The 24,539-nt window shown below is 59.4% G+C and overlaps 3 protein-coding genes across 3 annotated transcripts; 1 reads left to right on the top strand and 2 right to left on the bottom strand.

Moving 5' to 3' along the window:
- Positions 1 to 299: 299 nt before the first annotated feature.
- On the bottom strand, positions 300 to 5,636 carry SRPX2 (sushi repeat containing protein X-linked 2). The gene is made up of 10 exons (XM_040090264.1): positions 5,048 to 5,636; positions 3,298 to 3,381; positions 3,020 to 3,211; positions 2,727 to 2,903; positions 2,294 to 2,420; positions 2,071 to 2,192; positions 1,781 to 1,960; positions 1,518 to 1,651; positions 1,328 to 1,449; positions 300 to 1,016 (listed from the first exon to the last, which is right to left on the bottom strand). Exons 1-10 carry the CDS (start codon positions 5,115 to 5,117, stop codon positions 836 to 838), a joined length of 1,389 nt encoding a protein of 462 aa, XP_039946198.1. The 5' UTR covers positions 5,118 to 5,636; the 3' UTR covers positions 300 to 835.
- A 1,364-nt stretch (positions 5,637 to 7,000) lies between these two features.
- On the top strand, positions 7,001 to 12,043 carry TSPAN6 (tetraspanin 6). Its single transcript, XM_040090071.2, has 8 exons — positions 7,001 to 7,123; positions 7,218 to 7,406; positions 7,592 to 7,666; positions 8,214 to 8,312; positions 8,535 to 8,690; positions 9,369 to 9,452; positions 11,089 to 11,184; positions 11,369 to 12,043. Exons 1-7 carry the CDS (start codon positions 7,037 to 7,039, stop codon positions 11,155 to 11,157), a joined length of 759 nt encoding a protein of 252 aa, XP_039946005.1. The 5' UTR covers positions 7,001 to 7,036; the 3' UTR covers positions 11,158 to 11,184; positions 11,369 to 12,043.
- A 3,371-nt stretch (positions 12,044 to 15,414) lies between these two features.
- TNMD (tenomodulin) lies at positions 15,415 to 23,639 on the bottom strand. The gene is made up of 7 exons (XM_040090781.2): positions 23,592 to 23,639; positions 23,331 to 23,465; positions 20,049 to 20,189; positions 19,147 to 19,248; positions 17,227 to 17,380; positions 15,870 to 16,027; positions 15,415 to 15,624 (listed from the first exon to the last, which is right to left on the bottom strand). Exons 1-7 carry the CDS (start codon positions 23,637 to 23,639, stop codon positions 15,415 to 15,417), a joined length of 948 nt encoding a protein of 315 aa, XP_039946715.1.
- Between the last annotated feature and the right edge of the window lie 900 nt (positions 23,640 to 24,539).

Genomic DNA, 24,539 nt, shown 5'->3' with positions numbered 1-24,539 from the left:
TCCTCCCTTCTTCTCCCCCAGGCAAAATGCTTTGAAATGTCATTGCGTTTTTATTTCTTCCCGTTCTTCATTCCACGTTCTGCTCTCTCCTTGTCCTCTCCACCCATACGCAGTTGCAGCACTGGATGGATGGAACTGTGTGGGGTCAGCCTGGAGGGGTTGGGAATTGTGGTCTCCAGGAAACATTTGTTTCCCAGGCCTCTCAGTGACACATGTGCTAGCACTGACGTTTTATACAAATTTATTTATTTCAAGTTAATATTCTACTGCCAAAGCAGTTCCCAGAAAGGGATCCCCATGGGTGGTGGGAGAGGGAGTGGCAGGGGTGACGGCAAGCCCTTCAGGGTGGACTGCACGCTGGCTGGCTGCTATGGGCTCTGCTGAGCGTGGGGCCATTTGCTTTTAATAAGGGCTTTCAGAGTGGGAGGCATCGGGTCTGGGTTTGCACAAGGTGAGCCGTGGGGAGGCTGAAGCTGCTTTGTTAGGAGCTGTGGCACTGCTGGCCAGCCTGCCCCCCCTGCCCTGCCACTCTCCTCTGGCTCTCCACCTTCCCCCCCTCCCTGGGATTTGAGCAGGGGCACTCGAGTGTCTCCCAGCAGGGTCCTGGTTGGGCTGAACCATCCCCCAGCTGGAAACAGCTCCTGGCTGCTGGGCAGTGTGACTCTGCTGGCACACAATCCCTGCTCACCTCTGCGCCGGAGCAGCCAGAGAGGGGCTCCCCTTCCCCGGAGCTCCTTGGCACCCTGCTCCTCCTCTACAGTGGGCGACTAGAAAAGCAGAAAGGAAGGTGTCCATCCATCCCCAGGGCGGTGGTGGGGCCGTCCCTGGCGCGGGCTCACTCGCAGGGGTCCCCGCTCTGCTCCCGCCGCGCCGCCTCGCGCTCGCTCAGCAGGTAGGTGTCGATGAAGACGAAGAGCTCGTCGGGGCTGGCCGGGGAGATGTAGCGCTCGCGGTCCGTGCCCGCCTTGTCCAGCAGCACCGCGTTGAAGTGGGAGCGCGTCAGGTGCAGGAAGCGCCTGCAGGTGCAAGGGGGATGGCTGCTCAGGGCTTGCACGGAGACCTGGGCCTGCCCTCCTCCTGCAACCATGATCGGGCCCTCCTGGAGTGGGGGCTCCCACCTCTTCCTCGGAGCTGGGAGCTCTGGGAAGATCTGGTGACGCTGCATTCAGAATTGCAGGTGGTCCCCTCATTGCAGGAGTCCCTCTGGCCCGGCAGAAAGGGGCTCCTCGTGAACCCAGACTCAACCCCGTGCTTTGCCGTTCCTAGAGGCATTTCCATTCCCCGTCCCCTTGAACCCGGCTCCGCAGGACAGCCCCACCTCCCCTACCTGAGCTCCTCGATGATGCCCAGGGACAGCCGGTGCTCCCGGATGCGTCCCACCTCGTGTGGGGGCTGCCCCACCAGCTCCACGGTGGTGACGTGGCGCAGCTCCAGCCCGCAGGCAGCTTGCTGTGGAGGAGGGGGACAGTGAGGGGGTGCCGGAGGTGGGGAGGGGGACAGCAGGAGGGTCTCCTCACCTGCAGCATGGAGATCTGCATCTTGTAGTAGCGGTTAGAGGGGTCGGGGGCCGAGATGACGAAGAGGCGGCGTTTCTCGTGGAACTGGTCCAGCAGGCTGGCAGCCGAGCTGACATCTGTGTTGATCTGCATGGCTGGGGCAGGACACGAGCGTGTGGGGAGGTGCCGTCGTGTCCCCCATCATGCCGCTGACCCACCAGGCAGCATCCCCCAAAGCTCTGGGCAGCCCCACGGGCAAGTCCTGCCCTGCCCGCACCACTTACGTGCACAGAGGGGCTGGGAGCCCGTCCACTGCTGGCTGGACTGGCAGACCCGCAGGGAGGTGCCCTGGCGCTCGTAGCCCCCGTCGCACAGGTACTCGCAGGTGGCACCGTAGTTGTTGCCGTCGGAGGTGCAGGAGATGTACCCGTTCTGCGGGGGCTTCAGGACAGGGCAGCGCCTCACTGCCGAGAGGGGAGCTGGGTGAGGGCCGGGCGCGATGGAGCACAGCCCCGGCAGCGGAGGCTGGAGCGGGGGGCAGCAGCTGGGGGCGGCCCCACGGGAGCCCTCGCACCTTGGACGCGGATGCTGAACTTGCAGCTGGCTCGGTTGTAAGCCTGGTCGTGGGCGGTGTAGCGGATCACATGCTCTCCTTCAGGGAATTCGGAGCCGGGCTCCGGGCCCCGCAGCATCACCCTGACCCGACAGACGGGTTTTTCCCGTCAGCATCCCGGGCAGGGGCAGCCGCCGCGGCCTCCAGCCCTCGCTGGCGGTGCCTGCAGCCCCTCTGCCCTCACCTCTTGATGACGCCGTCAGCAGAGTCCCTCACGCGGGGAGGGTCCCAGTAGACGGTGGCAGTCAGCTTGCCTGGCTCCGCGAGGCGCTCCCGGGAATCTGGACAGCGGATCTTGGGAGGCTCCAGGTCTGCCCAGAAGGACGAGAGGGATTCATGGAATCTCTGGGTGCCTTGGCTGAGCCATGAGACCGAGGCACCAGCCCCGGTGTTGAACCACCCGAGGGACCTGGGAGCCACCCGGACCCGCTGTGAAGCCAGTGCTGGGTGCCCCGGTCAGGCGCCTGTGTTTCAGGACCGGCGGCGCTGCGGGGAGCAGCAGGGACAGGGGTCCCAAGGGAGGGAGGCGCAGGAAGCGCCCGGGTTGACCCCTGCAGACGGCCCGGGCACAGGTGACGAGCCCCTGCGTGCCCCAGCGGCACGGGGTGAGAATTTACCTACACAGATTGGCTCGCTCCCGCTCCAGCGCCCGTCCTCCATGCAGATGCGGCTCCGGTCGCCCTCCAGCTGGTAGCCGGGCAGGCAGGTGTAGTCACAGCGGGAATCCATCTGCACGCCCGCCGAGCACACGTAGGAGCCCCGCAGCACCGCCGGCAGCACGTGGCACCGGATTTCTGGCGTGGGGAGAGCAAGGAGGGCAGGGAAGCGGCTGCCGGCCGTGCGGGCGGGCAGAGCAGCCCGCGCTGGGCGCCGTGGGCAGGATGGCGCGGCCGGGGCCGCGGACACTCACGGCGGCAGTAGGCCATCCCGGACCAGTGGCGGCTGGGCAGGCACTGCACCGCGCTGGGGCCCACCAGGCGGTACCCGCGGGTGCAGCTCAGCTCGCAGCGCGTCCCCAGGCTGCTGCGGTAGGAGCTGCCCCGCGGGGAGTAGCAAGCGGCCTCTCCGCGGTGGATGTTGAGCGTGGCGCACCACTGGGGCACTGCGGGAGAGCAGGGAGGTGACGGAGGAATCTGCCGTGCCTCGGTTTCCCCGCGAGGGCGCGAAGGAGGGGTTGGGTGCTGTTACCTCGACGGTAATCTAGGGCAGGCTCGGGGGGCGGTTCTTCTGCGTACACCTCGTTTGTGTGGCTCTCCAGGTAGTAGCCAGAGCCTGGGGAGGAAGGAGGAGACGAGCGGGCTGCAGGGGAGCTCATGGCTGCAGAACGTCCCAACAGGCGACCCCAGCCCCGGGCAGACCCTGTGCTCGGGGCTCCTGTCAAGGGTTAAACCGGGCAGCCGGCGAGCCCAGTCCCCAGGGATCGGTGAGCTCTGGCACCAGCCGCAGACTAAACAGCGGCAGCAGCGGCTGCGGCAGGAAACGGGGGCTGGCACCGACCCCCGGCTTCGTGCTGCCGGGAAGCCCTTCCACCCGCTCCCATGGCACGGTCACTGCCATGGGGCATCCCAGGGGAAGGAGGACAGCTGCCCCCTCCTGCTCCTTCCTGCCCTTTCCTGCCCACGCCCTCCCCCAGGCAAGGGGTGTGGAGCACGCTGTCCGGCCGGGGCCGCTGGGGCTGCAGCCCCTCGCCCGTGCTCCAGAGGAGGATGGAGCCGCTGAAGGGGCTTGGCCGGAGGCGCTGGCCCCTCGCCACCCGTGCTGCGCAGCAGGGCCCCGCGGACGGGGTGAGGACAGCCCCGGGCCGTCCTTGCGGGCCGCCCTCTGTCCCGCACCCTGCCTCCACGGGCAAGGCGCTGGCCGCCGGGGAGGGAGCCGCGCAGGGGGAGCGGGCTGCCGTCCTTCCCCGCGGCCCCTCGGCGCCTCGGCCGGCCGCGGCATTCCCCAGCACTGAGCTCACGTTTCCGCCGCGTTTCCGCTGGCCCCCGCCGGCGCTGCCCCCTCCTCTCCTCTCCGCCAGCGCAGCCCAGGGCACCGCGCTCCCCTCCGGCACGCCGGGGATGCTCGGCACGGCGGGGACCCCGGGAAGGGCTGCACCCAGCCCGCCCTTGTCTCTGCTCCGGGCTCTGGGAAGGGGATGATATCCGCCGGGGCCAATCCGAGCAGGAGCCCCGGCGTTACGGGGAGGAAACTCCATTACGAATCTTTCCAAAATGAACTTTACTACGGAGCGGCTCCCCATCGCTTCCCACAAGCCGCCCCCGCTCGTTTTCGCAGGGCGTTTATCCTGCTGCCCTTTTCAGGCTGCCGTGGATCCTCGGCGGGCAGAGGAGCGGGGGCGGCAGCGGGGATGTGTCCGTGACCTGGTGGACAAAGCTGTTTCCCGGGGGGGCTGCCAAGCCTCCCGCCGGGGCCCTGGGGACAGAGTGCACCGCGTCCTCGCAGGCAGATGTGCCATTTAGCGATGATGTTTCCTTCTCCTGCAAGCGCTGCCTTTTCCTTCTCACCTGGGGCCGGCTCAGCCCTGGCTGCGCTGGGCAGGAGCATCCCCAGGCGTGCTGGCAGCATGGCCAGGGCAGGGCATGGAAGCAGGGCAGGGGAAACCACCCCAAACAAAGCCTGTGACCCGCTCAGCACCAGCGTCCGGCCGTGGGGCTTCCGTCCAGCAAACATCTGCGGGCCGACGGCCCCGTGGGAGCAGGGAGCCAGCAGGGAACGGCGCTGCCGCAGGCGAGGTGGGAGGACGAGAGGCTGGTTTTCTGCTCCTCCCTGGACGCCTGCCAGCGTCCCCTCCGTTCCTCCCTGTTCGCACAGCTCACCCCCCAGGCACCCCGCTCCGCAGGCGCTGATGCTCTCCCGGCATCGCTGCACCCTCCATCCCTTCCCACCCTGCACGGAGCGGAGCCGCACAGGCTCACGTCCCCAGGCTCCCGGCGCTCACCTTCGTGCCACGTGGATGACACCAGCCTGGCGAGGACAACCAGCAGCACGGGGGCTGCCTCCTGTGCCATCCTGGGGGGCCGGGGGGCTGCGGGCGGCCCACCTGCCCTGCTGGGTCCGGGAGCAGCCGCGAGTCCTGGCGAGGATGGAGAGGAGCGGGAGGCGGGATTACGGCCCCCTCTGTCGCCTTGTCGCCGCACAGATGCCTGTCCCTCCTGGCCTGGCCGCGCTGCTCGTGCCGAGCAAACTTACTTTCCCCCTTGGCTGCCCATCCCAAACATTCAAAAGCCGTGAGTCAGGCCCAAAATGATGAGATTGTAAAAAAAAAAAAAATAAATCCCGGGATCGCCCGTTTTCCAACGCGCCTCCTTGCTTCTCCGGGGATTTAAAAGGTTGTAAGAGTTTTTCTTTTGCGAGCAGAAGAGCCGGGAGCCTGTTTAGACACAGGAGAGAGCCAAACCGAGCCTGTGCCAGCCCTGACGGGCTCCGGGAGCCGGGGGCCTGCGGGACGAGCACAAAACCGCAGGAGCCGGGTCCCCTTTCCCACCCCTTGCCAGGAGGGAGGGAGAGACCCCGCCGCAGACGGAAGGCTCCGGTGCCGCTGCCGAGGCGAGTGCTTCCAGCTGGGGTCTGTTCCCGGCCGAGGCTCGGCCCCCGCCAGGCAGAGGTACCGCGGTGCTTTGTTGGGAGCCGCTGCCCGCGGGGCCGGGCTCGGGCTGGAGGCAGCACAGCAGCTGGACACCGCTGGGGCTGGGGCTCTGGAGCACGGGGCCAAGGAGAGCGAGGGCTGAGCGTGGCACGGACAGGTAGCGGGGGTGCGGGGAGGGGACGACGCGCTGCTGCCTCAATGGGGTAATTATGCGGCGGCCAGGCTGGTGAGCGCGCTAATTAACAGCACGCTGTCCTGGGCAGGAGAGGGCAGCCGGGGGGCCCCGTGCAGGGCTGGTGCTGCCGACTGTGGGGAGCCCGCGGCCCCCCGCAGCCCGCGGACGTCCCCCGAGGGCTCACCCCGCCGAGGGCAGGGAGCCCGGCGCTGCTTGGCCTGGCGGTAGCGCCGTGTGCTGTCCCGCTGGACACCTGGACACGCCAGGGCTGGAGCAGGAGAGCAGGGACCGGCTGGCACCGCGCAGGAGGTGGCACGGGACGGAAATGGGGTGGCACAGGGTGGCACGGGACAGGCGGGAGGTGGCAGCGGGCGGCACCATGCAGGTAGGAGGTGGCATGGGGCAAGCAGGGGGTGACACCGGCAGGCGGTGGCACAGGGGAGGCAGCGGGTGGCACTGGAGAGAGGGTGACACACTCTAAGCAGGGAGTGGCACCGGAGAGGGGGAAACAGGGATAGGCACGGGGTGGCACGGGCTAGGCAGCAGAAGGCACCGGATAGGCGGTGACAGGGGATAGGCAGGAGGTGACACCGGACAAGAGAGTGGCTCCGGAGAGGGGGTGTTACAGGACAGAGGGTGGCAGCAGACAGGGGGTGACAACGGAAAAGGAGGTGTGACAGGACAGGGGGTGGCAGTGGGAAGGTGCCATAGGACTGGGGTGCCACAGGTCAGGGGGTGGCACAGGACAAGGGGCGTGACAGGACAGGGGGTGTGACAGGACAGGGGGTGTCAGAGGACGGGGGGTGGCACAGGACAGGGGGTGTGACAGGACAGGGGGGTGTGACAGGACGGGGGGGTGTGACAGGACAGGGGGTGTGACAGGACGGGGTGTGTGACAGGACAGGGGTGTGACAGGACAGGGGCTGGCACAGGACAGGGGTGTGACAGGACGGGGTGTCCCGGGCGCCCCCTGCGGGAGGAGAGGGGAAGAGCACCGCGCCTGCTGGCGCGCTCGGCCATTTCCGTGAGCACTCGGGGATCTCCGGCCGCGGGCGGGACCGGCCCCGCTCGGGGGCGTGTCCGGGGCGTGTCCCCGAGGCCCCGCCCCGGCCCCGCCCCGCTCCCGCCCGCTCCCGTCGCGGCCCCGCAGTTGCCCCGTGTCGGCCATGGCGTCCCCGTCGCGGCGGCTGCAGACGAAGCCGGTGATCACCTGCCTCAAGAGCGTCCTGCTCACATACACCTTCGTCTTCTGGGTGAGCGCCCGCTCCTTCCCCCGCGACAAGTCGCGGCTGCGCCGCCCTGTCGCGATAGTCACGAGCCATTGCGGCTTTCCCTTCTCCCCACCAGGTGTCGGGCATTGTGCTGCTGGCCGTGGGCATCTGGGGTAGGGTGAGCCTGGCCGTCTACTTCTCGCTGTTGGACGAGAAAGCCACCAATGTCCCGTTCGTCCTGGTGGGCGCGGGCACCGTCGTTGTCCTCCTGGGCACCTTCGGCTGCTTCGCCACCTGCCGCGGCAGCACCTGGATGCTCAAGCTGGTGGGTGCCCTGGGATGGGGTGGGATGGAGCCCCATCCTCTCCTGATCCATCCCGAAACATCCCATCCTGTTCCTGTGTGATCCCGTCCCTACCCTGCCCCGTCCCATCCCATCCTACCCATCCTGCCCTACCCCATCCTGTCCTCCTACGTTATCCCCTCCTGTCCCATCCTTTCTGCCCGCAGTATGCCATGCTCCTGTCCCTCATCTTCCTCATCGTCCTGGTGGCCGCCATCGTGGGGTTCGTCTTCAGGCACGAGGTGAGTCTGGGTGGGCACCGCCATCTCCCGGTGCTGCAGGGTGAGTTCGGTGCTGCTTTCACCCCAGCGCAGTCGCAGGTGTCACTGGAAGGACAGAGGCGCTGCTTGGGAGCGGTGCTTACTTTAGCAAAAACGGGGTTAAACCAGCACGAAGGGCAGCTGGGTCCCTGTAAGGGCCCAGAAGGACGAGCCTGGGTGCGGGGTCAGTGCAGCACGGCACGGTGTTCCTCCATCACAACAGGCAGAGTAGCCCTGGACTGTAATTTCTGGCATAATTTCAGTAATTAAAGCTCCTCGGAGGGTTCCTGTGCCTGCTTGGGAGGGAGCTGGCACGGCGCACGTCCTTGTTATTACACAGGCAGCATCCCTGCTGCCACAGTGCTTCCAGCCTGCCCTTTAATACAGCCTCTAATTGCCCGGTGGCTGGGGAACGTCTGCCGGCCGTGGCCGGAGTCATTCCTGCCGTCACCGAGCGGTGACTAACGCGGGGATGGAGTCCTGCGGGGCAGGAGGGCACGGCCCCGCCGCTGAGACCTCTGCCTTACAGATAAAGACAAACTTTGAGAGTAACCTGGACCAGGCCTTGAAGGACTACAATGTGACCGCGGATCGGCACAGCGAGGCCGTCGACACCATCCAGAGAACGGTGAGAGCCCCAGGCCGGGGGAGCCTGGCTGCCGGACGGTGGGAATGCTCCCCTCGGCCCAGCGTGTCCCCTGGGACCCCTGTGGCATCAGCATCCCCGCCTTTGGAATCTGAGAGATGCTGGGTGAGAGGGGCCAGGGTGGGGAAGCCGTGGCAGTGATGGTGGGGCCTGGGGTCACTCCCCTGGTGTGACCAAGGTCCCCAAATGTGCTTCCCACTCCAGCTGCACTGCTGCGGGGTGCAGAACTATTCTGACTGGGAGAGGACTGAATACTTCAGCCAGAGGGGCATCCCCCAGAGCTGTTGCAAGAACCAGGGCGACTGCTCAGAGGAAGATCTGAAAGACCCAAACAAGGCCAAGCTGAAAGTGTTTGTGGACGTAAGTGAAGCTCAGAAAAATCCTCCTGCCAGTCCTGGAGGTGGGAAAGGCAGGGATGGGTGTGTGGAGGACTGCTAGTCTGTCCCTGGTAGGCTTGAAAGGAGAACTTCCCTGTTGATGTAGATGTCCAGTGGCCCAGGGAATCCCCTGCAGTGGAGGTAGGGCAAGGGTATGGAATCCTCCCTTCTGTCTGAGGTTTCCCCATTCCTTCCTTCGAGATCAGGGACCAGCCAGACCCAAGCACTGGCCTTTGGGGATGTGTACTTTGAAGAGCAGGTGAGTAAGGAAGTAGTTTTCCAGTGAAGTTTGTTTCAGCAGTGCTGACATCTCCCTTTGGTGCAAAGTCCTGGCTGGGTGGTGAGGGTGTGTGAGTTCGTCCACAGGGATGGTTGAGTGATGCAAGGAACGTTGCTCTGATGAGTCACCTGGCTCAGGCTGGGAGCAGCCCGAGGGCAGTGCTCCCCTTGATAAGGCACCTGGGCTGGGAGGCTGGCTGGGGCAGCCCTGACAGGGAAATGGCTTTGCTGAGGTCTGGCAGGAGGGGGGCAACCAGAACCCCTCTGCTGCCAGCACAGGAGCATCTTCCCCTGGAGCTGCTGGTGCTTTGGGGAGGAGTTGGTTTGTGCTCCTGGGGCAGGAAAGCCCTGGATCCACCTGCTTACTTTGCCTCCTCTGCAGGGTTGTTTTTTCCTGGTAACATCAACAATGGAGTCCAAAATGAGTGTTGTGGCTGGAATCTCCTTTGGCATTGCGTGTTTCCAGGTAAATCTCCCTTGTCTGGCACGGGAGGAGTGCAGAGTTATTTAATTTCAGTGCAAAGTCTGAACAAAACAAAAAGCACAGTTGATTTCAGTCAGGGAGGAGCAGCTACTCTGTAGATTCCCCTAGGACTTAATCTGACTGCTCTGCAGGCCCCGGTCTTTTACACCCAGGGCTGAAGCCCCAGCTCTTATTTCCTTGAGCCCAGGTTTGTTTGGAAAGAGCTCCTCTCTGAAACAACAGACCTCAAGAAAAAAACAGATGGAGCTGGACCAACTCTGCGCCTGCTGTTGGCAGGGATCAAATCTGCGCCCTTCCTTTACCTACCCACCCGCCACTGTTTTCGGGAGGGTGTTTGGTGTCGCTTCTGTGTGGTGGGGTCGCTGTCAGTGCCCGTGTGGCACCACTCGTGCCGGTGGCTGACCACCCCTCAGGCTGCTGTAGTGTCCTCTCCCTCCCACTCCCCAGCGTCTCCTTCACAGGGCACTTCCTGCAGGAGCAGCGTGCTCGCCAGCCCCGGCTCCGGCAGCTTTATCCCGGCAGGAAGCGGGAGGCCCCTGGCCCCGGCTCGGCCGGGCGCTGACGCCACGCTGGGGTTTCCCGAGGTGCCGAGGGTTTTCCGATGCGCTGCTCCGTGTGCAGCTGGCCCTCCTCAGCTTGCCGGGCTCCTGGTGCTGAGCAGCCAGCCTTGGCTTTGGAGGGGCTCAAGCCCTGCCTGCCCTTGGCCAGCGCCCGTGGGTGAGCGTCGAGGCGCTGCCGAGCTGCGGGCTGCCCGGAGCAGCAGCCTGCCGAGGTGCTCAGCTCTGATCAGCTGGTCACTGTTTCCATAAGGGATGGACTGAGCTGGGGCAGAGGTGGGAGCTGGCAGCCCCTGGCTGCAGCTCCTGCTTCGCGAGAGCCTGAGAGCTGGAGGTGCCCTGCTGCGCCCACTGCTCGCCCCGCCCGTCCCCGGCTGTGCTGCTCTGGCGCTGGGCTTGTGGAGATGTGGCAGATACACACCAGTGGTGAGCTGCAGGCACGCCCCCAGATGCAGCATTATCTCAGCTGATGGTGGGCTTGGGAACTGTAACCAGTTCCTAGCTTTTATTGCCTCTTCAGAAAGCTTGGCTGGGTCACACATCTGGCAGGGACCCGTTGTGCCAGCTTGGCTTGTGGAGGTCAGAGTCAGGCAGGATCTGGCCCTGAAGTCTGCACAGGTGCTGGGAGGCTGTGTTGTGATAACAGCATGTTCCTGATGTGAGAACAGCTGCCTTGCTTCCCCACTGTCCTTGCAACAGGGAGAGGTGCTGCCATTCTCCGGTGGCTGTGTAATTGGCTGTGACATTCCTGATATCTGTGTAATCTCTGCAATTACCATAAAGCTGTGGATGCTTCGTGAAGCAGCGTGTAACGGGATGGGACCTGGAGCATCTCTTGTGAGGAGCTTGTTTAGTTTGTGCCTGCCAGGATCCTGTGCTTCAGCCACTTTCGGTGATTCTGAAGCAGGGTGCAGCAGCCCTTGTCGTGGTTTGTAAGCCCCGCTGTCCATCCCTGGATTTCATAAAACCCTTGTATCAGTTTGTCGGGTTTCCTCCTGAAGACACCTCTCCCTGGTTTTGGCTGCCTCTGACACGCGGGGTCTGTTTTTTCTCTTTTTCAGCTGATTGGCATCCTTCTCTCCTGCTGCCTGTCCCGGTACATCACGAACAATCAGTATGAGATGGTGTAGCTCCCAGCACTCTGTGCCTGTGGCTGGGTATGTCTATAAGCTTGGTGTGCTGCCTCTGCCCCCCGGCTGCTGCTGGTCACCCACGGGGTGGGGGGGTTTAGGATTAGGGGGCACCTGCAAGACCGTGTCTGCTGTGTCATTTTGCCCTGTGTCATTTTACCCTGTGTGTAAACCCATCCTGTCCCCTGACACTCTGCTGTGTGCATTGCAGGGAATGCCTGGGGAGGATGCCTCCGCCTCCACCTCTCCTCTGGACGCCGCGTTGTGAAATCTTGCTTTCAACTGACTGATCTTCTTCTCAACTAGCTGATAGAAAGGAGTGCAGCAGCTGTCCTGGTGCGCTCAGGGGCTTGTCCTGACGCTCCTCTGCTGTGCCACCGCCGGGGATAGATAATTGGTGAGGCTGTGGTGGCTGCAGCCAGGGCTCCTCGGGGCGCTGCAGCCCCCGGCTCTTGCCCCGTGTGCCACACTGTGCTGGTGGCCTCACGGGTGTCCCAGTGCTCATCTTCAGTGCCTCTACGGGAAAAGAGATGCTTCCCCTTCCCTCTGGCAGCCCTTTGACATCCCCTAACTCTCCAGACACTGTTGTTCTTGGGACGGGGCTGTTAAAACACAGTCCTGCCTGCCTGAAGCCTTAGCTCAGCAAGGTTGTTGCCAAGCTGTCTCACCCTTCCCCTGGGTTTTATATACTTTTTTATAGTTGTACTTCTTTAAGTACAGGTTGTAGTGGTTCTTTGTAAGCTGTAGTGAGGTTTGGTGATATAGCTCCTGGTGCCTTTACCTTGGAAGGTGTCCTTGCACCGATTCAGCTGTGACTTGATTGTCAGTATTATATGCTGCTTCAACTCATTTTATGTATTGAGTAGAATTCTTTTTGTCCCGAGACACAATAAATATTAAGATATTTTACTCTATGAAACCTCCTTGACTTTTTTTTTTCCATGTCCTGGAAATTCCTCTGCTTGAAGAGCAGCAAGTCCCCCCCGGGGCTGATCTGCTCACTCTGGGACAGCCAGGAACTTCTGCCCATTGCAGTTTGCATTCCTCCAACGTGCACTGGTGCACTTCTGCTTGCAAACAATTTCTGTAATTGAATTTTCTTCATAACAGTGGTTGTGTAACAGTGCTGGAGCAGAGGGCCTGGAGCACCCCAGCCCAGCAGCCGGGTGGGTAAATTCAGCCCAGTGTGAACATGTGCGTCCTTGGCCTGCCAGCCACTGGCTTGGAGCAAAGGGCAGGGCAGTGCCAGGCCCCAGCAGCTCCCCAGGGCAAGAAATGTGGATTTAAGCTTTTAAATTCATTTGTTACTTATCATTTTTGGGCTGTTCTGTCAGCAAGCATCTGCCTTTGTGACCTGGCGCTGCAGTGAAGCGGTGAAGCACCCCTCTGCCGAGCTTGGGGGATTTTTTGGGTCTCAAGCAGGAACTCACATGAGCCGTGTCTGGCTGGATGCGGGGCTGCCTGTACTGTTCTGGGGAGCAGGCAGGTGTGAACAGAGCAGTGAGGCGGGGGGGAGCAGTGGTGACTCTCTGTCAGTGCCGCCCCTCTGGAAAAAGCTGCCGGGCTGCTGGGTGAGCTGCCCCAGCCCGACAGTGACCCGGTACGGGCCAGCGTCGCTGCTGACGGAGGAACCTGGAGGGAAACGCCCCAAATCCTTGTGTTGCAGTTAACTCAGGTGAGTAAATCAGGCTGTTGTCAGCTGCTGGCTGGCTGAAAGCCTCCTGGCGTGGGATGGCGAGGCAGAATGCGTCAGAGCACGGAAGCTTGGCTGGAGATTGGCTGACGGCAGGGGACGGATGGATGGATGGATGGATGGAGACAGGGCAGGGACATGTGAGGAGCAGGGACAGATTTGGATAAACCCATCCTCATCTTAAAGCCTGCACAGAGGGAAGGATCCTGCCTTGGTCTGTGCCCCTGCCTCTGCAAGCAGATTCCTTCCTGGGGCATCTGGTGGAGGTGATGCTGGGTGGATGGGGATGGTGCTGGCAGAGGGTGGCATAGGGAGCCTGGAGGTTCCCAAGCAGCCGCAGGGAAACCAGCATGGGTTGTGCCAGCCTGGGGAATGTGGAGGCTTGTGCAGCCTGCTCATACCCACAGGCAGCAAAAGCACTGCAGTCTTCAGAGGGTGTGGATCTTACCTGGTTAAATAGCACTTGTGAAGATAACTCACTTTAATTTGGAGAGAGGTTCTGGAGGTACAGGCATGTGCTGCGGGAGATGCCAGGCAGACTTGGGACACCAGTGTCCTGGCAAAGGCATTGGGAGCACCTTGGTCACCTGTCTGGACACCCTGAGAAGGGATGGAAGCATTGCTGGCTGGCCCCAGGGCTCTGCTTTCTTGCAGCAGCTGTGGCTGGGTGGGTTCCACACATCCCCCTGCTGTGTTTGCACCTCCCTTCTCAGTGGGATAAATGTCTCAAGGGACTTGTCAGAAAAGCCTGGTGTCCCCAAGGCTGGTTGGTGTCCCTTGGGATGCCGTGTGGGGAGCTCTGCCACACTGTGTTCCCAGTGCTGTAACCACTTTATCAGTGCAGCCGTGAGCAGGGAGGAGGGGAACTGCCCTTAGAACCTGCTCACATCCCCATGGGAGCTGCAGGGATGTGAAGGGGGTCTGGCAGCCCTGGGAATACTGCACCTGGCACCTGTCTCTTGCTGGCCGTGGCGGTGTTCTCCCTTGGTAACACAGAGAGGGTTTTGCCTGGTGACACATGCAGGATGTCACAGCTCCTGGGCAGCAGCTGGCTCCCTGGGATGGAATCTGGGACCTGGCTTTGGCATGAGCCCCAAGCTCACGGGCAGAAGTCTACCCAGGGGTGCACAGGGATTTTGGTGAAAGCCTTCAGCCCTGTGGCAGGCAGTGTGCTCTCAGGGCAGCTGCAGTCTGGAGGACTTACTTCCACCCTCCTGCAGCTCAGGTTTCACCCGTTTTTTGGGGACAGGGCTGGGGACAGCTGGTGGCACTCAGAGTCCTCCGCAGGAGCGGAATCCCTCTCACTTCGGCTGCATGGTTCCTCAGGGGGCTCCTTGTACCAGCTTCTCCCTGTGCCTGTGCTGCACACAGCTCCAGAGGGGACTGGTGGCACCCTGAGCTGTCACTAGTGACTGCTGAACCCACCAGAGCATGCTGGAACCGAGGGTCAGGACACGCCGAACAGCCACCAGCACCATCAGGGAGCAAATTAGGGACCTTCGCACGTTCCCAGCAGGGCGAGCACCGGCAGTGCCCTGCTGGGAGCGTGCGAAGGTCCCGTACCCGAGTTATGGATGCTCCTGATGAGGCAGCCACACAATTAGATCACTTCGCAGACCCATTAAGCATCAGACTGGGACTAAACGGCTTTCCATTTTCTTTGCAATCGCTCATACGAGACGTTTATTGTTCGCCTCTCGCTGCTCAGCCTGGCGACGCCGCTCTCGGGCGCGTCTCCCGCAGCTGGGGTGGCACACCGGGGGTGGCAGATTGGGGGTGGCACATTGGGGATGGCACAGCGGGGATGGCACACTGGGGGTGGCACACTGGGGATGGCACAGCGGGGGTGACACACTGGGGGTGGCAGATTGGGGATGGCACACTGGGGATGGCACAGCGGGGGTGACACACTGGGGGTGGCAGATTGGGGATGGCACACTGGGGATGGCACAGCGGGGGTGACACACTGGGGGTGGCAGATTGGGGATGGCACACTGGGGATGGCACAGCGGGGATGGCACACTGGGGGTGGCAGATTGGGGATGGCACACTGGGGATGGCACAGCGGGGATGGCACAGCGGGGGTGACACACCAGGGGTGGCTGATTGGGGATGGCACACCGGGGATGGCACACTGGGGGTGGCACACTGGGGATGGCACAGTGGGTGTGACACACCGGGGATGGCACACTGGGGATGGCACACCGGGGATGGCACACTGGGGGTGGCACATTGGGGATGGCACACCGGGGATGGCACACTGGGGGTGGCACATTGGGGATGGCACAGCTGGGGTGGCACATTGGGGATGGCACACCGGGGATGGCACAGCTGGGGTGGCACACTGGGGGTGGCACACTGGGGATGGCACAGCGGGGGTGACACAGTGGGGATAACACACTGGGAATGGCACACCGAGGGTGGCACAGAGGGATGGCACACCGAGGGTGGCACAGCAGGGATGGCACACCGGGGTGACACACTGGGGATGGCACACCGAGGATGGCAGGTGTGCAGGCTCACCGGGCAGTGCACCTGGAGGGTGGCAGTGTGGCAGGCGGGCGCTACACCCTGCCCAGCATCCGGGCGATCCACCAGTTGCAGGGCATGATGATGCGGCAGATGACCCTCCCGCCCTGGTAGCAGTAGGGGTAGGGGTAGTAGCCCAGCAGGGGCTCGCAGACGCGCCGGCAGTAGCGGTTGGCACGGCGGCACTGGGCGCAGCAGTAGCCTCGCTCGTCCCACAGAGGGTGGAACTCCAGCCCGTTCTCTGACTGCCGGGAAGAGACAGAGACAGTGAGGGGCTCGTGCGGCTGGGGCACCCCAGGAGCACGGACAGAACAGCCTGGGAGGGTGGTCTGGGCACCCCAGAAGGGGAGCAGAGCTCCCTGGGAGCATGGAGACACCCCAGGGGAGTGCACAGGGCATCTCCAGGAGCACAGCTGGGACACCCTGGGAGCACGGCCAAGGTAGCCCAGGGCTGTGGCCGGGGCACCCTGGGTGTGATTCCCTCACTCACGTAGTCGTTGACGGGCAGGTCCTCCTCGGTGAGCTGCCGTGCCCGGCGCTTGGGGCCTGCCTGCTTGTCCTTCTCCAGCTCCTCCAACCAGCTCTGGTTGTCTATCAGCAGCTCAGGGTCTTCTTCTTCTGCCCCTTCGAGGTTGGCCAGCTCAGGAGCTGTAAGAGGAGTCCAAATGTTGCTGTCAATAACCACGGAACATGGGGACAAATGCAGCAGCAAGAATGAATTTGGTGCCAAGTACATGGAAAGCCCACTGGCAAAGCAGCGCTCTGTGGCCTCCTGCTCTCACCCAGCCTGGGGCAGGGCTGTAGGAGATAATGGCCCGTTCCATCCCCGTGCCCATGTGTGGGTGCAGTTGGTATCTCCTGCATGGGGCTGTGGGTGTGTAAAAGCACATCCTTGTGGTGGCCTCTGCTGCTGGGGGCTGGATCTGTAGAGCCTCATCAAAGAAACATGATTTGGGGCAGATCACGCCCAGCTACAGCTCTCTTAGCTTAAGAAAGGGCCACTGCAGCAATAATTTCCTTTGCGAGGGAAGATGCCAGACAGCCTTGGGATGCTGCAGCCCCGGCAAAGGCTTTGGATGCACCTTGGTGCCCCAGCTGGACTCACCGACGCCGGACACTGCTGAAGATGGGGTCTGACAGCAGGGATAAGGAAGCAGAAGGGGACAGCAGTGAAGGACACCCGTCTCCCTCTGCATCAGGGAGCTCTGGTGCCCACCTGCCCTCTGGACCACGGGTGAGCTGGGCAGTGCCTGTGAGTGATGCCGTGTGCCTCTGCGACTGCAGAGCAGAGGGACTTTTCTCAGCAGGGATTTTTGAACTGGCTCCTTCGGCTGGAAGTGGGTTAGAGAGAGCGGGTAATTACACCAGCAGATCTCAGAGGCCACAACCTCTGCGAGGGCTGTGTAGTGAGCAGCTGGAGGTGGCAACCCCGCCGTGTGATTTAGATGCAGATGTCTGCTCACACTCTGATGTTCATGTGGTGGCGAGAATTTAGGCGTCCCAGTTTCCAGCAGCACTGCTTTCTTTGCAGGTACAAGAGATTATATTTTTTTTTCCCTTGTTATGAGGAGGGTGGCCACTCTGAAAGTGCAAGGCGGCGGGGAGCCGGCAGAAACAAGTGCTTTGAAGAGAGAAACTTCAGCCCCTGCTATTACGTTGGCCATGATCCCCTGTGGTCATGGGCAACTCTGTGTTCATGTCTGAGATGCACGACGAGGCTGTGAAAGTGGGTTCCCACCATGTCAGAGAGCGGGGCATGGCAAGGGAGGCCACGGGTGTGTGACAGAGCTGCTCCCAGTGAGAGGGCTCATGAGCCCCCTCCCTGGGGAGGAGATGGCTCCTTGTACCTGCTATTGGCGTGGGGTGGATCCAGAAGATGGTCACATTTTTGCAGATGTCAAAAATTTTGGAGCTCTTCAGGAATTCCTTGTTCTGAATGGGCTTTTCCCCAGGCACCCAGACCACAGACTGCTCAAAGTAGGTGGTGGTGATTTCTTGTCCCTGGAAGAAGAGCAGAACATTATCCTGGCTTGGTGAGACACCCTCTTCCCACCCTGCCTGCTTCTCCTCCCCTTGGCTTAGAGGCACCTCTCCCCTCCCAGAGAGCAGCTGGACTTCACCTGCCTTGGCTCGTGGTGCTCAGGGGATGCACACGCGATACCTCAACAGCCCTCACCACCCTGCTCTCCCCGCTTAGTTCATCATCCAAGACCCTTTTCTTGTGCAGTCCCCACAGTCTGGAAGAGCCTTCTGGAGCCCCCCTAGTCATTTACAAGATTAAAACACCTCTGCTATACTTTGTTCCTAAGACTTAATTCCTCTCTCCTTCTGCTACTGATTTTTTGATCGAACACTTTAATTTACTCCTCACAGAAATTCTTTGCACGACTGTATTCTGTAATTTATACCACATGTCTCTGCCGTTGCATTAGTCCACGGTGTGTTTTGGCAGGCACTTAGGGAGGGAGATATATAAAGATTATTGGATGGGTCTGCTCGGAGATCTCTGCCAAGGCAACGCTGTCTGTGTTGGTGGTGGTAGCCCATAGAGCAAGAAGTGTTTTTCTCTCCAGAAGGCATCTAGAGCTGTATATCTAATTTATGGAGCTTTTCTTAATGGCTTTGGGAAGTCTTAGGAAGGAGCCGACACAGTCTGACCCAGTCTGGGTCATTTTCGGAGTCTCTGGTGGAAGCCGCGGGGTCGGGGAGGTGCTGCCTGCAGGACCTGGCAGTGTGCAGGCTCCGAGAAGACATGACTAGAGCTTAAATCTACATTTATCTCACTGGGTTTTACATTTCAGCTCTCTACCCGGGGCAATGTTCTGCTAAAGCCTGGGAAGTTATATCCCTTTTACGACGGTAGCTGAAAAGATCTATTAGCTTCTTAGGGCATAATCAAAGAATCGGTGTCTGGGAATTTGGGTCATGATTCAGGGAAATGTTTCTGCCCACGCTTCATTTCAAACACGTGTCCTGCTGGCTTTTTATCTGCAGCAGCTCCCCTAGGGGGGAGTCGATCTGCTAACACCCATCGTCTTGCAAATGGGGAGGCAGGAAGGCTGTGCCACCACCAGGGCCTCGGGGATGGGGACAGCGACAAAGGACAACTGCTGTCAAGGGACTGAGCTGTCACTCCAGTTCACACTGACAGAGAGGGGTTAAGTTATGGAGCCCACACTTTTTCCACACAGCATGCAAGGCATGAAGCTGCTTGCAGGAGGATGCAGTGGGCAGTGAAACGGGTGCAGGAAGCAATCAGGGACATCAGCGGGACCAAGGTCCATGCAGCACAAGGAAGTGGCCCCAGCCTGGTGCTTCCCACCTCTCAGGTCTGCACATCAAGAGTTTTCTCAATTTGCATTTCTTCAATGTGGCTGCTCATTTAAATCCCTTATTTCTGCCTCGTTCTGTTTGAAAACATGAGGCTCAAATCTTTGAGAAAACAATTTGATTGACTTTTTGATGCCTGCTAATCCTGAGCTGCCTTACGACCTTTTGACTACAACAGGATTATTGTTCTTGATCTCTGGTATTGTGCTGAGAGGCTTTTGTCTGTCTCTGTCTAATCCCGACTCTTTTCACTTGTTTTTATAAGCAATCCTCTGAAATAAGATCATTTTATGAAGTGATCACAACTCATTATTTCTTTATTGCAGCATCTCTGGGAAGGCTGGAGCAGATGGGAGGGCGGCAGGAGTGGCAGCTCCTCTGCCAGGGGGAGGAGTGGATTTCACAGGGCAGAGGGGAGCCCTGTTTTATTCACCCACCTCAAGCTCAGGGATCTTGGCCTCTGTCGTCTCAGGTAGGACTTTAGTCTGGGTTTTGATGAAACATTTTTGAAGTCCCACAAAGAAGATGCCGGTTATTCCCTACAGGATCAAAGCAAGCACCCAAAAAGCAGTCAGGGCAAAGAGTAGGATGAATAACCCATTGGAGGCAGGGTACAGCTGGAGGAGGAGGGTTTAGTCATATTTTTCCTGTTGCTATTTTTGTGCCTGTTCTGTTCAGGAGTGGTGCTAAGATGTACTAACAGGTTCTCATAAGGGATATTGCGTTTTATGGTTTGGGAGAACCAGGCTTTTTACAAATATTTTAAGGCAGGTAGTCATAAAATTTTACTCTGTTCCTCTTCTCCTCATAACCATCATGAGCTCTCATTATAATAAATAAAAATATGCAGAAGAGCATCTGACCGTTATGGGTATATGAACATTCAGCCTCCAGTTCCTGCTAGGCTATTAGCTCAAAATTTTGCCATATGTCACTGTAGAGGGTTTTTCCCTACAAATTTTAATTAGGTTTCACAGAGAGCCTTCTACAGTGTCATGAGGTTTTAATGCTCTCCAGACAGACAAATGTGCTGGGCTCAGATAGACTGATGATCATTGCATTCCTTTGCAAGAGTAAATCCAATAACCAGGTCTCTCTTCGAAGATGTATTTCATTGGAACTGAACCACACCACTATTAAACACAGGTGGAAGCTTATGTTATGTAGATAACACATCTCCTTTCCTTTGAGAGCATCCCCAGCACGTCTGGGTCTTGCTTTCCCTTATGCAGGAATAAATAGTCCTGGGACTTGCTCCAGCGACTTCCCAGTGTCCTACAGGATCCCATCAGTGCTGCTGCAGGACTGCAGGGTCTAAGGGACAAGCTGCCACACTCACGTTTTTGAAGTCATGGATCTCCAGGATCTCCTCACTGCCATTCCCGCTGCTGAAGGTCTCTGTCCTGGCCAGAGGGTCAATCTCCATCACAATCTTCTTCTTCTCGCCGTTGCTGAAGAACGTGTGTTCCATGTCATAGACCTGGGAGGTCAAAGCCACAACGGGGGTCAGCTCAGCAGCCCTCTGGTTTCACAGGTGTCCAGTGGGTGGACAGGCTGGGGCTGGGGACCCTGCTGTGGGACGGGCTGCTTCCTCACAGCCCACCTCCGAGCCAGAGCAATCACCAGGGCAGCACGAGGAGGGGCAGCTCCCAGGAAGGAGCCTGGGCTGGGTGGAAGGGCAGGCTGCAGCCAGTGGTGTGTGTCAAGCCTGGGAGAAGATACTCCTCCCACACCAGGAGCACCAGGAGCTTTGCCACAGCTCTGCCTTTGCTGGCGCTTCCTGTGGCATGAGCCTGGTTATATCCCAGGCTGGGCTGAATTCCCGAATCCACAGGTACTTCATTCTCCCTTCTCCCTTGCCTGCTTGCTCCGCACTGCATCCCTGGCTTCTTTGCTCCATCACTGTGTCCCCGGCTCAACCTGCTCCATCGTGTCCTCCCCAGCTTACTCCCTGTGCCTCCTGTTTTCCCTTAGAGGCAGAGGTAACAGCCTCTCTCTGCCTGGAGGAGATCAAGGATTGCCTGCGGATCAAAGACCTCCTCGAGGGCTGCTGCAGAGCTCCGGGGCGTAGCAGCGGCTTCCCGGCGGCGCTCATCCCGGCAGGAGCAGCGCTCTCCCGCTCGCAGGTGCTCGCCGCACTCCGCCAGCCCGGCAGCCCTCGGTCTCTGCGGATGCCTGACCCTCACGGCAGGAGCAGCGGCAGATGCTGTTTGAAGCACAAAACTGAACCTGCTGAGCTGGCGCGCCCTGGGGAGCCTCGCTTCCCAAATCAAACGGCGCTGCCTGGAAGGGAAGGGCTTGGGCAAATCCCCTCAAGTCCGTGGGGCAAGGAGCAGGGATGGAGGCGCGGGGCTGGGAGAGCCTTGCTCTTCCCACGGCGTGGCCATGGAGCCAGGGCAGGAGCATGCTGGCCCCACTGGTGTGGGGTGGGAGCTCTGCCTTTAGCGCCAGCCCAAGGCCCTTTTCACAGTCCCCTGGTTCCTGCACATCCTTGGGTGGTTCAAAGCCTCTTAGCAGTGTTCCCAGCGCTGCTATCCCCTGTTTGGCATCACCTGCGTGCAGAGCTGGCTGTGCAGACAGGAACTGATGGGTACATTCACCCCTGCTTAAAGGTTAGGGGAGTGATGTGCGCCTTGGCAGCCACGGACATCTCCTGTTGGTCTGCAGGAAGACTTTGTAAAGATATATAGCTCTCAATGGATTTTACGATATGGTAAAACAGTCTGAAGCCTGAAATGGGTGGAAGGCCGTTGGGTTTGACTGACAAAACGCACACAGTGCCATAAATCATTTCAAGGAGGGCAGGATCCCGGGTGGCGCCTTTCCTTCAAGTGCCCTCCATTTACAAAGAATTACTTTGGCCAGCACAGCGGCCAGCTAACCCACTTGGGCTTTGCCCGCTCTGTGCTGCTCAGAGAGCTGTGAGATGTTTTATAGGGCTAAAAATGACACTTGCTGGTGAATGGATGAAATATGTCCCTCTGCAAGGCTGTGACGAACGCCTCCTTAGCTGAATCATCAGCTGTGCTGGCTGGTGTGGAGGCTGCTGTGCAGAGGGCAGAGCCGTGTCCAAGGCCACCCCTCAGAGGAACAACTCTTCTTTCAAGTTTTTTTTCCAGTCTCCAGTTACATGAAGGAAGCTGGAAGGGTTTCATGTTCTTTAAGAGTTTAATTCCCCTTGGCTGATATTTTTTGAGCATTGTGAACTTCCAGCCCCCTACAACGTGCTTTGTTCTGAGGACTCCTGGGCCAGCTGGAGAATCCCAACAGCCACAGCAACAGGGCTGTGCTGGGCTCTGAGGGCGTCTTTGTGCAGATCCACTGCAGGAACAGCTCTGCTTTCTCGTGACCTCACACCCTACCTGCCTGCCCATCAGGTGTGGGGAGTGCTGGCTGGACTCCATCCTCGACCAGTGCCACCAGGGAGGACACCAAGGGCCCGAGCTCTGGATGTCCTTTCTGAGTCTGTGGCACTGTCTCTGCACTGCCTGCTTGGAGAAAACCTCCCCTCCAGGGGTTAACAGCCTCTTCCCCTCGTGGCTGGCACGACCCCTGTTTTTCTAGGAACAGTAGAGACTTTATAACCGTCTTGGCAGGATTCTGGAGGAGCATATGGCTTTTATTGTTTTTTCTTTTATTTCAGGGGATATTTATTTCTATTTGCTGATAAGAAGATAAAGTTTCCAGCGAGCAGAGTCCTTCCTCTGCCTGGCAGGAGGGCAGCTTGGCCAGGCTGGAGTGGCTCCAGGATAGGGCAGGGAGGAGATTGGAGATGCCAGCGTGGGAAAGAGGCTGCCTTGGCTGTGCACAGGAATTTTGGAGATGTTCTTAAGAGCCAGCAAAACCCACTGGTGACGGGGTGCAAAGCAGGGCCTCCTGGATGAGCATGTAAATGCAAAGGAAAGGAGGCTGAGCAGGGCACCAGGCAGGCTGTTGGTTTCAAGGTTAAAGGATTTACTTGGGGTGTGGGATGAAGAAGGGTTTTGGCAGCACTGGCAGGATGCTGGGTGGCAGTGGGCAGGAATGCACAATCCTGCTGCGGCCCCGACACACTCGGCACTTACAGCAGTGTCCGTCTGCAGCTGGGAACAAACGAGCCCAATCCAGTTAGCAGGAGCTCCTCCAGAAGCTAATCCTCCTCACCGTCCCTCACATTGCAGACACATTAAAGTAAGAAATATAATCCATGACAATCAATCACCACTGCGTCCTGGCTTTCTCTCCTCTTTATGCGGTGGCATAATGACTTTTCCACCAGTTTCTGGCAAGATAATTGAAATGAAATGGAAAATATTTTCTTACTTGTCATAAAATTTGCTGCCGGTGAAATAAGAGTAACTTTAACTCTTCATGGCGTAGCTCCCATCCCCTGTAATTGTCAACTGGGGAAAGAATGCGGTGACAGGGAAAAAAACCAGCCTGTATAAAGTAAAAGCTAGTTATGAATAATACAAAGATTTTTTAAAAGTCCCACGAATAACTGTGGTCTGAGAAAATGCATTTTTTGACTTTGCCTGGGTTTTGGAGTATTGTTAAAAGTTTCAGCGAGTCAAGGGGAGGGGGACAGGTCTGTCTGGGGAAGCAACACTCTTAAATGCCGCATCAAAGAATTTTTACTTACTTTTCTGGGTGATGGGTTCCAGAGGTATTTGACACCAAAAAATATCAGAATAAGAGAAAGGAGCAGCACGCTGAAGAGCAGTCCACAGAGCTGGTACCCGGGGCAGCTCTTCTTCCTCGGCTTGGCTGCCTCTGCCTATTTAACGACAAACCAGTGATAGCCAGGGTGTGCTGAGGGCTCCTGGCGGGAGGAGGACATGCAGGTGTCTGACATTCCTGGCACTGTAGGGGTGCAGGGTGGCAAGGAAAGCCGTGAACTTACGTCCAGAAAGCGGCAGTCCTCCGGGCTCCGCCGAGTCGTTCCTCCCATGGTCTCCTCGGTGTGCGAGGAGCCAGCCCGCTCCGAGGTGGAGTTAGAGAGGCTCTGGCTGCACACTCGGTGGGAAGGCTGGGCCACGGCCACCCCCACGGAGGGACAGCCAGCTTTCCCGCAGCACTGCTGGCTGCAGGGCCCCAGCCATTCCCGCGCCGCTGGACGTGCGCCGGTGCCAAGCCCACGGTGCGGTGGCTCTCAGACACGTCCAGGGACACACTTCATGTTTGGTCTCTGCTTCTGCCCCGCACTTTTGACCACGTGCCAATGTCTGGAGGTGCTCAGACTGCTGGTCCATCATGAACTTGGGGACAGGGACACTGTGTGGGTGTGGGAACAGCCCAGGAGCTGCCAGTGGGGTCCCTGCAAGGCAGGGGGGCATGGGCATGGCAAAGGGACATGGGTGTGACAAAGGGGCATGGGCATGGCAGGGGGACACAGGCATGGCAGGGGGACACAGGCATGGCAGGGGGACATGTGTGCACACAGGTGTGTGTGTGTAATCCGTGCAGACACGTGAGCCGGGTGTGCATGGCTGCGCACGGCCATGTAGGGTGCACACGTGTGCAGCGTGTGTGGGGTGAGACCTGAGCTCTCCGTCTTGTGCACAGCCTTACCCCAAAGTCAGCCTAGCCAGGAATTTCCTGACTAACTTTTTTATTTCTTTTTCTTTTTTTCTATGTTCAAAAATTTCCATTTGTTGAAATTGTAGCATTTCTTTATGGAAATGAACGCATCTTAAGAAAGGCTTTCAGAAATCCAGCGTGAGGTTTCTGGTCTGAACAGGATGAGGCTCCCTGGTGTAGAAGAGCTGGCATGGAATTTTTTTCCAAGCTGCTTACTCTAATAAAAACCCAAAGTGCATCATGCACTAATTAAAATTGCACTGAAAAAAGA

Source organism: Hirundo rustica, chromosome Z, assembly GCF_015227805.2.
Source record: "Hirundo rustica isolate bHirRus1 chromosome Z, bHirRus1.pri.v3, whole genome shotgun sequence".
Taxonomy (NCBI): domain Eukaryota; kingdom Metazoa; phylum Chordata; class Aves; order Passeriformes; family Hirundinidae; genus Hirundo; species Hirundo rustica.
Note: the sequence above shows the minus strand (reverse complement) of the source record. Positions and strands in the feature narration are given on the sequence as shown.